Below are 14,421 nucleotides of genomic sequence, written 5' to 3' on the forward strand. Positions count from 1 at the left end.
AGCCAAAGTTATGACCGAACGCGCATGGGTACTAAACCGAACCGACTGCACCACCTGGCCGAGGGGGGTCTAAAGGGGTCGCTCACCCGTGATAAATGTGAAAAATGTTAGCGGGTTCTTTCTTGATTACACTTTTATTCACACTTTTTTACGTTCTCACCTCCCTAAAGCAGTCCGACTTACCGTGTCTGCAAAACCAGTAATCAACTTTTTCAGGTTAGTCGCTTTTGATATGAAATTCATTTGATTCGCCTGAAATTGATTGCTACAGGTCAAATTAGGACATTTATCTGCAGCTAGAGTCTACAAAATTCAACACACTCTCAAACTCACATTCAAAAAACCTTGAATTTCAGCAGTACAAAAAGTAATACTCCTTATACTTTTTTTGAGCTGCCTTAATGTATTTTTCAACTGATTTACTTCTTCGCTATTTTGCCCAATTTTTGGCAAGATTTGTTCTATCTCTTGAATATCTGTGGACATGTCCCTGAACCGTAGATGCAGTCCATTCAGATTACTGATCAAGTGAGTCCTTTGGATATTCTCTAATGTTGAAGACTCGTCAATTGGTAATACCGATACAATCAACTCATTAAAAAATGAGCTAATATCAGTACTCAAATTTTGCATCTCTGATATTTTTGAATTGATTTGTATAATCTCTCCGTTTCTCATGTTTAGGATAGCTGCACTCATTCTGCATTTTTCATTGTTGATTTCCATTAGATGGATGGCACGTTGCTGTTTGAGGTCCTGAACTTTATACTTAAAAATTAATTGATTGGTAATCAACCTCTTCATTATGTCTTATTGCCAGCTGATGTTTCTCTTCCATAGCTTCTTTCTTTTTGTCCATATTCTGTTTTTCAACATTTTGAAATTCAACCGTATATTCTTCATCTTTTGCTGCTTCTTCTTGAACGAGTTTAATTTGCAACTCTTTAGTTTTTTGACACTCGGAGATTTCTGTTTCATCTACATTTCTGCATAGTTCCTTTAGAATTTGTTGGTTTTGAACATGGCTCTGTAATAGAGTCCGAAGTATGCATGCTTAGTGATGTACAAAAAAACAGCCACGTAACGTACTAGAGGTTGTTAGACGTACTGTCAATACTTGCGATATGTACTGATCAACGTATCGCACGTACTGTAAAGATAAAAGTTGCAGCTTTGAGCTGGAAAATATTATTTCAGATCTCGCAACTAGAATATGTGATTTGAAATTTTTCTACAGATTATTACAATCACTTACATGCTCTGCTTCCTGAGCTTTCCTCTTCCACTCCATTCGCTCCGTCAATTTTTCTTTTTCCAATATTGTTAATTTTTGATTAATTTCATTTTCAGCTTTCTTTTCGAGTTGTACAATTTGTTCACTTGTTTTCATAGCTTCATTCAATATTTGAGAATCCAAATCTGAAAGAAAATAAGAGATTTTAATTCGAAATATATCAAAATATCACAAATAAATGTTTGTCATATTTTATCAATGAATGAATAAGTAAATGAATACTCCAAGATTTTAACCTGAACTGACCATTTATTTCCTGCCTTGCAGACTCTCTGATATTTTTCAATTCTACATTCCTTTGATCAGCAATTGCACGAATTGCAGCTGCAGATTCAGTGGAGACATCACTCTCGTATTTACTGTAAAATTCAGATTAGTTGTATAGTGAAAATGAAACATACAGCAAATTCCTCTCTTTTTCATTTTCAGCCATTCTAAGATTGTGTTCTTGTCGTCTTGCCAAATCACGTCTCACACCATTCTCAGTTTTGAATAGTAACATGATGAACCTGAAAACTCTATGTACATTCAGCAAAAAAGGGTCAAGTGCTGAAAAAAGCAAAAATAATCGGCAATTGAGTTTGGTATTTATACTATTCATCCATTGACTCATTCATATTGCTAACTCTTAAAAAATGGGCGGAGATTTACACTTCTTATCGTGCGTTTCAAAGCTTCAAAACAGTTAAGAGTGAGCAAACTCACTGCGATTTTGAAACATTGTTGACGAGTATGTGAGAATTTTTCCTGCTGATAAGTGTCCATTTTACTTGTTTAGAATTTTTCAATTTTTCACAGATTCAAAAGTTTCAGATCCTTGAAATGTTTAGTTGGCTTTCATCGAAGAGCTCATCATCAGGACCACCTGCCACCAATGACATGAAAAAGGTTGACCAGTTAGTGAGAAAAATTGAGATGTACTTCGACCGTCAACATGATAGACTCACGGTGGGAATTTATTTTGTTTTCTCAATAGAGTTTATCATTTGAGCGTAATGATTTCAGTATCCGACGGATCGAGAACTCACCAACAGAAAGCAATACCTCACTGACAGAATATCAACTTTGGATTGGAAGCAGGTAGAAATAGTGCAGGACTTGATTTTCATACTGGATAGCAAAGAAACAAGATATGCATCGATGCCGATTCAAAAAAGTCAGGCGTTTGAGTGGAGTAACAAGTGAATGAATTCATTTTTCCAGAAACCTTCAAAAAACCAAGTTATTCCAACTGTAATGATGAAGATGTTCTTTACAGTGACGTAAAAAAAAATTTCGCAAGACCATCACCAACAAAGTTATCGAGTAAGTGTCTGATGTTGAAAACAGCAAAATTAAAGCTTTTTAACAAACAAAATGCCATATGCGTCATTTTAAACCGACTGATAAGAACTGAGCGTTCGGTTATGATGTTCTCACAATAAAACATAAATTTAAAAGTGAGCAAGAAAAATTATAACACCAGTTTTTTTTTCAGCTTTACCATTTGGATACACTTCTCCTCTCTACAACTCCAACTTTTCATCTCAGAACACCAACTCTGTAAGGATAAAGACAATTAATTGTTTGATTTTTTTTGTTACAGAAATATGTGCCAACCGTGGGATGCTATAATTCCTCAATACCAAAAAGAGCATCTTCTCCAATTTCAGACGACTCACGTAAGTTATTTATTTCGTGGTTGAATTATTAGAATTGTTTCAGCACTATTCTCATTTGATCTACCTTTAAAACCGTCCAATGAGTTGGCAGAATTTAACCAAAAAGAAAATATACTGAGAAAATATGACCATGAACATTCCCAAAAACAGTTCGAACAAGAACTGAAAAGTTTGGAGCTAAAAAGCAGAGAGAACAAATTGGAAATGGATAAAAATGCGGAAGAACGAGAAAAACTTGAGATCTCAGAATTCAATGAAAAACGAAATAAGCAAAAAGAAGAGCATGAAAAAGAGATCAAAAAGCGAAAACGGGAAATGGAAAATTTTCAGGTTCTTTTACTGAAAGACTTGAAAAAAAAACATATCGTATTAATTCCAGAGAGAAACAAAACGGCTCCAAGATGAATACAAAAGTGAATGGAGAGCAAATACATCAGTGTTCATAGACTGTGTTTTAATGAAACAAAAGTTTGAGGAAAAAGAAGAAGAGTGGGCGATTTGGTTAAAGACTTTGAGGAAAGCTGTGGATAATTCAAGGTTGCGATTCGCCATATTTGAATCCAACATTGAAATTTTGGATACGGGCGTTGAAGATTATGATGGTCTTTTAATTGTGAGTGAAAAACTGAGCGATAACTACTAAAATATAAACTTGTTATATAATTCTCTTTTTTAGAACGAGCTCAACTATCTTTATAGCTCAACTTTATCCGTCTACGATGTAGCTTATGATCATTGGGCAACTGTCAAACAGCTATTTAACCGATTTCCAGAAAAAGTTTTTCTTGGAATACTTTGTAATAATCTTGTGGATACTTGTAACCGGATATACACGGTTTTAATTCAAATTGACAATTACAAGGTTTGAAAATTGTTTTTATCTAACTTCAATTATATAACTTTCAGATCAACAAAGCTTCACTCTACCACGTTCAACAAGCATTCATTAGTTTGAATAATATGGAGATACCAAATACAACCCAATTGAGAGAGCAAGCTCAGAGAGAAAACTCGTACTCCCTGAAAACCGGCAAAGATCCCCTTGTCTATGAAAGAAAATCCACTGTAAAAATTGAAGAAATGAGTTAAACTATTTCTATATTTTGTTCGTGAACACTTTTTGATTGTTTTTTTTACACAAGAGCAGTTCCTAAGATATTGTCAAACTGCTCTTATCAGTACTCTTGTGTGTATTTTTGAAGATCAATAAATAAAGCACATAAATTGCATTTAAAATTAAGAGTGAGCAAAAGAAAAAATAACTAACAATTTTATTTAGAAATTCATACGGAAAGGCCTGATTGGGACACACAAATCTATCGGAATTTTTTGTGTTTTGAGATTTTGGGTTAAAAAAGTTAGTTTAACATATACAAATTTAAAAAAAGTAAAAACACCGATATTAGAATTTGATCAACTGTCACGAAGCTGTAGTACTGTAGGAGTACGGTATATAAAATGTCTTCATATGGTCTAGCGTGTTGCTCCTCTTTCACCCCTCTCTCTCAAAAATTGATAAGAAATATTTTCGGCAGTTTCAACAATTTTTCTTTTTCTTGCTTTTTTATTTCAATTTAAACTTCAAAATGTGGTCGTTGGAAAATGTCATAGGATCAAAGACCCAGGATTACGAATTGGAAAAGTCAAAATTTGAACTTGAAAGGAGCCTGCATGAAACTTTCAAAATGTTGATTATTGAAGAATTGGAAATGGAGAAAAAAGAGAAAGTAAGTTCCTTATAGCAAAGAATAATAATTCTATACTTCCCTTTTAAGATAAATTCTCAAAAAAGTAACTTTGAAGCTCTGAAGACTGAAGCATGCCGTAATACTATTTCACTGCTGAAACTTCGTGACGACTACGTTCACATCCTACATTTGAACAATTCAATTGAGTACTTAAAAGAATTGCATTTAGAGGCGATCCAAATTTTTAATCGATCTATCCAATACTTGGGATCAAAAAGAAAGGAAAGTAATCTAACCGTTTTAAGAAGTTACCTTGAAGAATTGGAACTATTGATGAGAACAATAAAATGGCAAGTCCAAGAAATCGAGAGAAACGGTAAAAATGTGAGAAGTTTCCATGGAGTTGGAAAATTGCAGAGAAGCTCTGATTATGTAGAGAAATGGATTTGTGTATTTCTGTTGCAGATTAAAGTGAGTACTTTTCTGAAAGTTTGGAAATTTGAACAACTGTTATGTTCTGTTTTTTTAACTGTTTAATATAAATTGCTACTGTAAAAAAAACTACAATAATTATAATTTCCAGAGAAACCGCATAACCTGGAACTTTGAAAAAGTGGACAAGTTTACAGAGGAAATGAAAGTTTTCTGCAGAAATGTAAGAACACAAGTTGGCAGTGAAATAATCGTTTTTATGTTTTAGATTTATCAAGTGCAATTTGTCACATTGAACTACAAAAGAGTACGTGAACAGTTCATAGGAAGACAAGAGATAACAAGATTATAATACTTTTCGATTGTTAAATTTATTTTATACTATATCTGCCAGTGATTAGACCACTAAAGATTGATAATATGTAGCTATTGTATCATCGAATCGTCTGGACATAGGAATGTAGAGCTGAAATAAAGTTTCTTTAATTTTAAAAATTTGTTCAGCAAGATGAAAACTTACAAATTTAACCAACTCCTCCAAATGGGACACCAAACTCTTGATGTGAATGTATTTAACTTCCAAATCGTTCTTTCTTCTCAAAATGTTCGCATTGAACCCAAAAACTTGGTTCCAAATTTTTCTCGAATTCTTTCTATGAATTTCAAACTCAATAATAAATTGCTGAATGCTGGACTGAATCTCATTGGATTTTTCAATTATTCTTTTTTGGAGCATTTGGTAGTCGAAAAATAAATCTTCGTGAATAATGATTTGTAGATTTTGGGCAGAGTTGGAGAAGTTCTGCAGGGCACTGACGGCATCAAGAAGTTGTGTTGGTGGGGGCTGCAAAAATTGAGTAACAATTAATAAAGGAAAAACAGAAAGACAGACAACGAACATAACGCCAACATTTAAAAAATTTTAACCAACCAATTTCAAATTACCGTACGTTCCATCCTGCAATAATTTGTTATCGACGAAATGCTTTTGAAACTTTTGAAACTGTCTGGCAAGGCGAAGACAAGCTATACGAAACTCATCGAATGTCAATTCTCCACTCCAACGTTTCATTATTTTGTATAAATTGGTCACTGGAAAATAAACTCTGATCAAGTTTTTCTAGGCTTAGTAACTCACAGTTCATGTGACGAAAATCGAATTTTTCCTCTAGAATTTTGATTTCCAAATAATTGTAGTCTTTCAGAATTCCAGACCTCGTTTTCTCACTTTCCAGCATAATTTTGCCATTGTCTACTTGCAAATTCCATAGTTTTTGTTGATAAACTGCAGCGATTTGTTCTTCTGATGCCATCCTAGAGATATATCAGCATCAAAAATTGACGATTTTGACGTGTTTAGGTTTTTTGTAATTAGCAATAAAAACTGACAAACCCCCTGTTGGATGTTGTTTAATTTGACTGATAAAAAATGTGACCAGAGAGAAAGGAAGTAAAATAGTTCTATGCTCCATATTCATTCTGATAAGGAATATTACACTATTCTATGGTCTTACAGAATTGTAAACAATGAAAACTTTCTCATTGTCGTTTTTACTCTCCGCGTTCTTATCTGTATAATTTTATGACTCTGTTGGTTTCTACTCGACGATGAAATTGAAACGTACACCAATTGACAGAATTGTGATTAAACTGATGTTTATGTAATATAAAACGAAGAAAAATTAAAGTTCCTCTATTTGCACAACAGACGCATCGCTTCGATAGACTGCTGGCTTCCCAATGTTACAGTAATCGTCCCATTCTGCTTCCAAAGATTCATTCTTGAGTTGCCATGTAGAAGGAATATTGAATACGTGCAATTGACCGAAGGATTCACGAATATGTTGGAGTGTGACTGGAGTGTTCTGTAAACAAAAACAAAAGCAAAATTATAGTGCAATAAAAACTCACATGAAATTCATCGATGCTCCTCATTACATCACATAATTTATCACAAACCGTGACTAGATATTTTTGAAGAATAAAAAGGAAAATTCGAGTTGGAAACTTCTCACATAAAGTTCTCACGTCTAACCATGCTTCATATACACGGTCGTAAGCGTTGTACGTCAAATTATGAAGTATGGGTAGTTGCTCCTAAATATTATTAACATAAGCTTCAGGCGGAATCAGCAGTTTTACCATCAAAATTTCCGTTTCCTCGACTATCATCATTTCATATTTTTTGAAGGAAATTAAGGTTTCGAATTGGGAGAATCGGGTTTTCGCAGTGGATATTTCATCTTTCATATCTTCTAGCCATGCTGACCATGAGTCTTCCTCTTTTACAAAATGATGCTTCAAGTGGACACATTGTATGAATGCTGCTGTAGTGGCTTCCCATTCACTTATACGCTCTTGTCGAAGTCTTTCGGTTTCCTTCTGTAAGTTTGAGTTTTTAATGTTTCCGAAGGATTCCATATAAAAAAGTTTACCTCATATTCCGCTCTATCTCTTTTTCCATCTAGGTTTTTCTGGCGAGTTTCTTCTGAAATTTTGCTCAACTTTTGCTTGAATTCCAGATTATTTTTTCTAAGGTTTTCTTCCTGCTCATTAGCCTTCTGAATTTCCAGTTTGATACCATTCAACAACGAATTTCCCAATTTCTCGTTAAACTGTTCTTGGCTCAATTCTGGAGCAAAATCTTCTGGGTCGTAGCCATGGTTCTCCCTTTCCCACTCTGTATCATCATTTGATTCTTGTGTGTTCCAGTTTGGAGTAGACGGAGAAGATAGAGGAGAGTCTGAACTTTGCCACTTTTTGGTCGGCACTATCTTCTCTAGCCCATCTCGAATGTTTCTCATTCTTTTGTCGTAATCTGCATGGATGTTTGACAAGTTCTAAGAACAAGATAAACAACAGCCACGAAATTGAAATTCAACTAACTGTTTGAAAATTTCTGGTTGTTGCATTTGAACAAGATGGACTAGTTGTATTCGAAAATTCTTGCGTGGCAGGTTCTGCAAAAAAAAAGCACATTCATGTTTTTGACTGGTTTTAATAATAATTACCTTCCCATATGATGCGTGTATGAAGCGGTTCTTGTATTACTGAAAATAGGGAAACGTATTCAAGTGAAAGAAAAGATAAAGAGCAATACCATCATTTTTGAATTCAGTGGTTGAGTTCCTGATCAAATCCACAGCTCTGATCATTAATTCAAGTTGAATAACATCAACGTCATTAAGTTTTTCAGACAAGCTCTCTCTTAACTTATTAATGTTTCCTGACTCAAGACATTTCTAAAAAAATTAAATATTAGAAATCGATTTCTTAGAAACATTACCCGTAGCGGACCATTCGGTTCTTTTTTCAACGTTATTATTGCCTCTTGCAGTTCCGCGAACCCTTTTTTCAACTTTTTCTCCCATTTTGGCACAGTTCTCAGCGAGAACCAACACATTATCTGAAGTTCTCAAAATATAGAATTAGCGGTGATTGTTTGTTGGAAAATATTTAAGAGTGAGGAAGAAAAGCGGAAGTTTTTAAAATATTTACGCAACATTTCTACGGGGATCAGAGTTTCCGAAAACGTTTACTGATTAGAAATTTTCACTTAGGAATTTTTTCATTGTTTACTATGTCTTTCAGATTGCTTCACCTTATCAATTCTTTCCGAGAACCTTTAAAACCACCCCTTATCTTGGTTTGACCAGTATATTTCTTGTCAATTAACCACTGAATTTTGTTTTTTTGTCCGTTTTCAAAGAGTAACATTGAATAAATACTGTTTTAATGTTCAATCCAAAATCTCTCTATAAAGTTTTTTTTAGGAAAAAAACCAAAAAAAACGGATGATTTTCAGAATGGCCGGCTTTTTCTCTAGCGCGGCCGGCAGAGTTGCAGACTTGTTTTCTTCGGAAACCGGAAATCTCCAAACTCAATTAAATCGGGAAACCCAAAATGAACACAGCAAAATTGTGGCAGAGAAAAATAAACGGCTGAGGTGACACTTAATAGTTTTTTACTCTAAATCTGCAATTCCGGTATTTTCAGCGAGTTCAAAAAAAGCCAACTGGAAAAACAACAACAAAAAATAGAGGATCTACAAATACAAAGAAAGCGAGAAATGGATTTAGTGCAAGCGAAAGCTAGACGAGGCATTATAGGTGAGATTCGAAATTTACATTTAGGAATCAAGTTGCAAAAGGTAAAACAAAACAAGGTCTACATTCCCCCCTTTAATAAACGGGATTTTTATGTTTCAGAAATCACAGAGAAGATTGAATCGGATGAAGCTAAACTGAAAGAAGATAATAAAATTGAGATGAACAAAATTGATGCAAATAACTTAGAAAAACTGGGAAAATTGGAAGCAGTAATGACGCAAAAGATTAAAGAGATTGATGATAATTATGGACGTTTGAAAAAAGTGAGTTATCAACCAAGAACATGCGGTAGTGTGTTGATAATATAGGACCTGAAAACGCGAGAGGAAGAACTACTTAATGTCCGTCAAGAGCAAAGAAACCAACAAATAGCCGATATTAAAGAAATCGAAGCGTTGTATGAGAAGTTATCACAATCTCGAGTTGACGTCAGAGACAAGCAATTTTTGGAAATTTTGAGTGCTACTAAAGAAAACTATGAGGACGAGTACAAAATGGAAAAATGTATCAATGATGAAGACAACAAAAATTTTCAGTTGGTAGGTCGGTCTAAACAACGATTTCAAAGAAATTAACAAGTTTCAGAAAGTCCAACAAAACAATCATCTAGGCGCTCGGAGAATTGCTCAGATGGAGATGTTGCTGATGGAGCAAGTGAAAAAATTAGAAAGTGACCAAAAAGATAGATTGAAGATGGAAATCATTAGATTATATTCTCTGAAACATACAATGCAAGAAGCGATCAATTCAATTATTATGACTGGTTTCCCAACTAAGAAAAATGAAAAAATAAAAGCACAGAAGCATTTGGAGAGCGTTCTGGCTCAGATTTATGGGTTATCCGCTTACATGATAGTTCTCGAGAGAAAAGTGGCAGAGATAGGAGATCTTGATGAGATGAAGAGGCAGATTGTGACTGTAAAACAAGGAATTACTAAAAGTGGAATGGCTATAGCAACACTTTTGAAAAATTTGAAGGTGAGACTGGGTGAATAATATTATTTGTTTCAAAATTCAGCATTCAGAAAAGGGAAGAAGAACACTGGAGAACCTCTGGACAACTTTTCATCCAAGAAATGACAATAGTTTTTGAGAGCGTAAGTTGTACAGATAACACATGCCTCGATTAAAACTATTTCAGATAAATACAATTACGATGATTGATTCAGGAAAACGTGATATGAACAAAGCATTACAACTCAATATTCAGAAAGTAGAGATCCCTAGACAAGAAGCGATTGCTCAGAGATAAATTTTTATCATAAATTTTTAAGAAAAATAATTTTTCTGTTTGTTTATCCAGTGGGTTTGCTCCCCGTACTCTTTTTGTTTTGTCTTATTTTCATTTTGTAATATTTTTAAATAGGCTTGGATTTTTAAAGCTCATTGGTTGCCGACTTCAGTGGTTAGAGCATCACTAAAAAGTTCGATCGTATTAATTTTTCCTGGATCGTATTAATTTTCTTCACTTGTCGGTAGTTTTTGTTAGCTAAACAGCCCGTTCCGGTAGAGAACAATTAAAACATCTCTGCTTTTCTGATACGATTTCGACAAATTTACTCGGTGACTTTTCTATCCTGAGGAAAAAAGGATTTCAATATGAGCAGTTTTCAATTCACTAATCGAAACTGTATTCATTTTTTCTGCTTTATCTAACATACTATTTCAAAAGAACAGGAACTTTTAACTCTCCTTTCTCCCTCTTCAAGAGGCGAGTCATCTTTCAAATATTAATGTCAAACTTCGGCGACAATGCGGTCTCCCTTCTCTGAATATGGCAGACTGAGACCATGTTTTAACAAATCCTCATCCTAGAAATTATTACCTTTTGATGGTAACTGATCAACGATAAAGTTACTTATTCACAAATCACCATCACTTTTTGAGTAGTGTTTTTTCATTCAATTTATTTCTATTAAGCATCCGAAGTCTCAGAATGAACTGTACTAAACACAGCAAATCACTTTTTTGGCTTCAGACTGAGAAAGCCTTACCAACTCTTTTACTGAAGCTTAGAAATTTGGAAATTTTCCTATTCAAATCTATAAAAAATTAACCTAAAGTACTACTTTTAAGTTTTTGACTGATCGGCAGCGATGCCGCCTCGCCCCCAAAATCTTTCAAGATTGTTTCTCATATACACGGAAATCTTCTCTTCAGTCTGGTTTGATCTGAACTGTTCTGCTTTCTGATTTTTTCCTCGAAAATACTTCAAAGCTATTCTACATATTTCTAAGTGTGAAAGTTAGACAGCCGGTAAAAATGGAGTACAGTAATGGCCATAAATCGAACAACTTTGACCGTTTTTCAGTTAAAAATGTCCAACTTTGAAAGGGTGTCCATAAAGAGATTCTATTCCAGTTTAGATGTCCTTTGAAACCTCGAACGTCCCTTAAAACACTTAAACGTTCTTTAAAACACTTAGACGTCCCTCAAAACATTTAAACGTTCTTTGGGGTCCCAAAAATGCTCAGAAATGTTTAGACGTCCTAAAACCGTTTAGATGTCCCTTGAAGTCCCAAAATTTTATTTAACCAATTAGTCGTTCAAAAAATATTTGGACGTCCCTTGAACTTTCAAAACCAAGAGCTTGCTGTGACACCTGGAAGTAGTGATTGCCTAAAAACAAAAACGTCCTTGAATCTTGACATGATAATGGCTCAGCACCCGGGAAGTAGTGGATTCCTTAACACAGAGACATCCAGCATCTAGCTTAAAGTTATGGAAAAAAATGCAAGCAAGCATCAGTGTGTCTATGTTTTAAGGAAACCACGTCTAAACATTTTATGGAACTTTTAAACGTTTTTTGGGACGACTAAATGTTTTTGGGACGTTTGAACACTTGAAAGGAAGTCTTAGCTTTCGGAAAAAATTTAGGGCATGACAGGGCGTATAAGTGTTTTAAGGGACCTTTTAGTGTTTCATGGAACGTTCGAGTTTTCAAAGGATATCTAACCTGGAATAGAACCAAAAAAATTGTTTAAAACCCACGCATTTTTCCTGACAATTTGAAGAAATAAATTCATTTGAAGAATGAAAAAGTTCTATAACTATTTTCCCCGTGAACTCCTATTTCCCTATTTCGGAAATGAAAGCCACTGAAAGGCTTGAAAACCACTTTTTCTCACGTAGTGACCTAATTTAGTCACTATTTTAACTAAAAAAATAGACGGGCATCATCCGGGACAAATTTCCAATCGATCTGTGTAAATTTCATTGAAAACGGTTCAGTACAGAAAGCGCTAGAGTCGGCGACAAACGGACAGACAGACGGATCTGTTGAATATTATTAGTAAAGATTTCTCATATAAACTTACACTCTAATAATGTTTTAGGGTTTAAAAAATTCTGAAATTGTTATATCCGTGAGATATAGAAACCTGGCCTAGCACCCTAGTTCACGTGCTCTACTTATTGAACTTGTTATTTCTTATGGAAATCAGTTTGTAAATGATGTGTTCTAAATAACTCGCTCACGGCTCGATTGCACAAACGCAACATTGCCGATCAGGATGAGATGTTGGCCGACGGATGTTGTGAATAAACTGGAAATGAGAATCGCTTACGAAAATCACTTACGGCTCGATCGCACAAACCCAGCAGAAATCTTGAATAGCTTTAGGATTTTTCAAAACTAAATGAAAGAATGAAGTTTTTAATAAAATCATTTGTCGGAGAAGACATTGTTTATTTCAGACATGGGAAAATTGAAAATTCTTTTAAAAATCAATTTAAAAAAAGCATTTTATTATTCCAGTTTTAGCACTTTGAAAGTACTACTAGTCAATTGTTGTAGAGCATCATCGAGATTTGCGTTTATGAATCCAATTTCATCGACATCTTCTGAGAAGTTATTGATAGAAATTCTCAAGTTCTCAACATGTTTTTGTTCCCAAGTGGACGGTTTGATCTGGAAAAATAAACTTTACGGTTTTTTTTCACAGAGATACATAATGTCAAAAATTCTACCATGCTAATTTGTAATTTGAACTGCTTCACCATTTCTTCCATTCCTGCCTCATCTTCCTCTCCACAGGCCCTCATGAACTTCAAATTTTCATACATAGTTTCATATTGGGAAATCATGGCAACCCGTTTCTCGGCGTCCTGAAGATTGTAAAATTAGTTAACGGTGCCATACAAACAACTCACCATGATCTTTCTCACAAAGAAATTAATCCACTGCTTTGATAATGAAATATTCTCGTTTAGCTGTCCAGTTCCATTGAAACTATTCAAAATCGAACCATTCGTTTCTACTATCTTTAAATGGTTTTCAATATCTTTCATCTTCAAATTCAAATACTCCACACCAACTTTCGCCTGAGTAACATCTTTGTCGTCTTCAATTATTGACTCCAAGTTTTCCGACACTTCCCGAAACTTTTCCGTAAAATCTTCTTTTAATTCTCGGAGGATTTCGATAGAGTCATTGAACTTGTTTATCTGATCGGTTTCTTCTCTTGTCTTTTGAAAACTGTTCAGGGCTGACAAGGCGTGTTTTTGTTCGGATTCTAGATTTTGACGGCGGATGTCAATCTGAAAAAATTGTCTTATAATAATCAGTAATTTGTTTCAGTTAAAGTCTGAAGAACAAATTAAATATTTAATTTTAAACAAACTCAAGAACACCCGATTTGTTGAGTTGAATCCGGCACTCAGTAAACTACAGTACCGGTCAAAATGTTCTTAACTTTGTCCGTTTTTAGTTGAAATTGTCCAACTTTGAGAGTGTGTCATGGTAATACTAATTGCCCCAACAAGTAATTTGATGAATTATATTAAAAGTAGAACTTTATTTTGGTAGTTGACCACTTTTCAGTTAGAACACTCCCTAGCAAGTTACATATCGACAAAGTAATTCCTTTCTCAAAACGACGATATTCAGTGTAAAATAGTGCAATTTTAGAGCTGTCGTCTTGAAATGACCATAACTCTCAAAAGAGGGTCCGTACAAAAAATTGTCAACTACAAAAATGGAGCTATATTTTTGATCTGTACGATTTATAAAAAATCTACTTTATAGGACAGTCAGAATTACCATGACAAACTCTCAAAATTTCTTTGAACTGAAAAACGCCAAAGTTTTCAACCTTTTGTCCGGGTAACTTACTCGGAATCCGAGGAAACATGTCTTAACAATAGTCTTCTGCAAGTTTAACTCACTTTTTCCAATCTCTTGATACTTTCTTCTTCAGTATTTGATTGAAGTGTGGCAGCTACTAGCTCACTCATCC

At 34.4% G+C, this 14,421-nt stretch overlaps 7 protein-coding genes across 7 annotated transcripts; 3 read left to right on the forward strand and 4 right to left on the reverse strand.

The window, feature by feature from the left end:
- Positions 1 to 769: 769 nt before the first annotated feature.
- Positions 770 to 1,796, reverse strand: GCK72_008092 (uncharacterized protein; the record flags this gene model as incomplete). Its single annotated transcript, XM_053726639.1, has 4 exons — positions 770 to 1,027; positions 1,256 to 1,419; positions 1,541 to 1,653; positions 1,696 to 1,796. 4 exons carry the CDS (start codon positions 1,794 to 1,796, stop codon positions 770 to 772), a joined length of 636 nt encoding a protein of 211 aa, XP_053590833.1.
- Positions 1,797 to 2,116: 320 nt separating this feature from the next.
- Positions 2,117 to 4,044, forward strand: GCK72_008093 (uncharacterized protein; the record flags this gene model as incomplete). The annotated part of the gene is made up of 9 exons (XM_003105623.2): positions 2,117 to 2,242; positions 2,300 to 2,450; positions 2,498 to 2,599; positions 2,772 to 2,836; positions 2,880 to 2,955; positions 2,999 to 3,285; positions 3,335 to 3,568; positions 3,632 to 3,817; positions 3,862 to 4,044. 9 exons carry the CDS (start codon positions 2,117 to 2,119, stop codon positions 4,042 to 4,044), a joined length of 1,410 nt encoding a protein of 469 aa, XP_003105671.2.
- Positions 4,045 to 4,541: 497 nt separating this feature from the next.
- GCK72_008094 (uncharacterized protein) lies at positions 4,542 to 5,427 on the forward strand (the record flags this gene model as incomplete). Its single annotated transcript, XM_003105709.2, has 4 exons — positions 4,542 to 4,682; positions 4,731 to 5,114; positions 5,227 to 5,298; positions 5,344 to 5,427. The coding sequence occupies 4 exons, from the start codon at positions 4,542 to 4,544 to the stop codon at positions 5,425 to 5,427; spliced, it is 681 nt and encodes a 226-aa protein (XP_003105757.2).
- Positions 5,428 to 5,472: 45 nt separating this feature from the next.
- Positions 5,473 to 6,388, reverse strand: GCK72_008095 (uncharacterized protein; the record flags this gene model as incomplete). Its single annotated transcript, XM_003105703.2, has 4 exons — positions 5,473 to 5,541; positions 5,596 to 5,919; positions 6,007 to 6,167; positions 6,214 to 6,388. The coding sequence occupies 4 exons, from the start codon at positions 6,386 to 6,388 to the stop codon at positions 5,473 to 5,475; spliced, it is 729 nt and encodes a 242-aa protein (XP_003105751.2).
- Positions 6,389 to 6,757: 369 nt separating this feature from the next.
- GCK72_008096 (uncharacterized protein) lies at positions 6,758 to 8,478 on the reverse strand (the record flags this gene model as incomplete). The annotated part of the gene is made up of 8 exons (XM_003105715.2): positions 6,758 to 6,940; positions 6,987 to 7,172; positions 7,218 to 7,457; positions 7,511 to 7,915; positions 7,962 to 8,035; positions 8,087 to 8,125; positions 8,176 to 8,317; positions 8,362 to 8,478. 8 exons carry the CDS (start codon positions 8,476 to 8,478, stop codon positions 6,758 to 6,760), a joined length of 1,386 nt encoding a protein of 461 aa, XP_003105763.2.
- A 403-nt stretch (positions 8,479 to 8,881) lies between these two features.
- GCK72_008097 (uncharacterized protein) lies at positions 8,882 to 10,436 on the forward strand (the record flags this gene model as incomplete). The annotated part of the gene is made up of 7 exons (XM_003105737.2): positions 8,882 to 9,021; positions 9,072 to 9,184; positions 9,284 to 9,447; positions 9,493 to 9,723; positions 9,770 to 10,162; positions 10,210 to 10,281; positions 10,326 to 10,436. The coding sequence occupies 7 exons, from the start codon at positions 8,882 to 8,884 to the stop codon at positions 10,434 to 10,436; spliced, it is 1,224 nt and encodes a 407-aa protein (XP_003105785.2).
- A 2,496-nt stretch (positions 10,437 to 12,932) lies between these two features.
- Positions 12,933 to 14,419, reverse strand: GCK72_008098 (uncharacterized protein; the record flags this gene model as incomplete). Its single annotated transcript, XM_053726640.1, has 4 exons — positions 12,933 to 13,094; positions 13,154 to 13,291; positions 13,337 to 13,723; positions 14,351 to 14,419. 4 exons carry the CDS (start codon positions 14,417 to 14,419, stop codon positions 12,933 to 12,935), a joined length of 756 nt encoding a protein of 251 aa, XP_053590834.1.
- Positions 14,420 to 14,421: the final 2 nt, after the last annotated feature.

Source organism: Caenorhabditis remanei, chromosome II (genome assembly GCF_010183535.1).
Source record: "Caenorhabditis remanei strain PX506 chromosome II, whole genome shotgun sequence".
Classification (NCBI taxonomy): domain Eukaryota; kingdom Metazoa; phylum Nematoda; class Chromadorea; order Rhabditida; family Rhabditidae; genus Caenorhabditis; species Caenorhabditis remanei.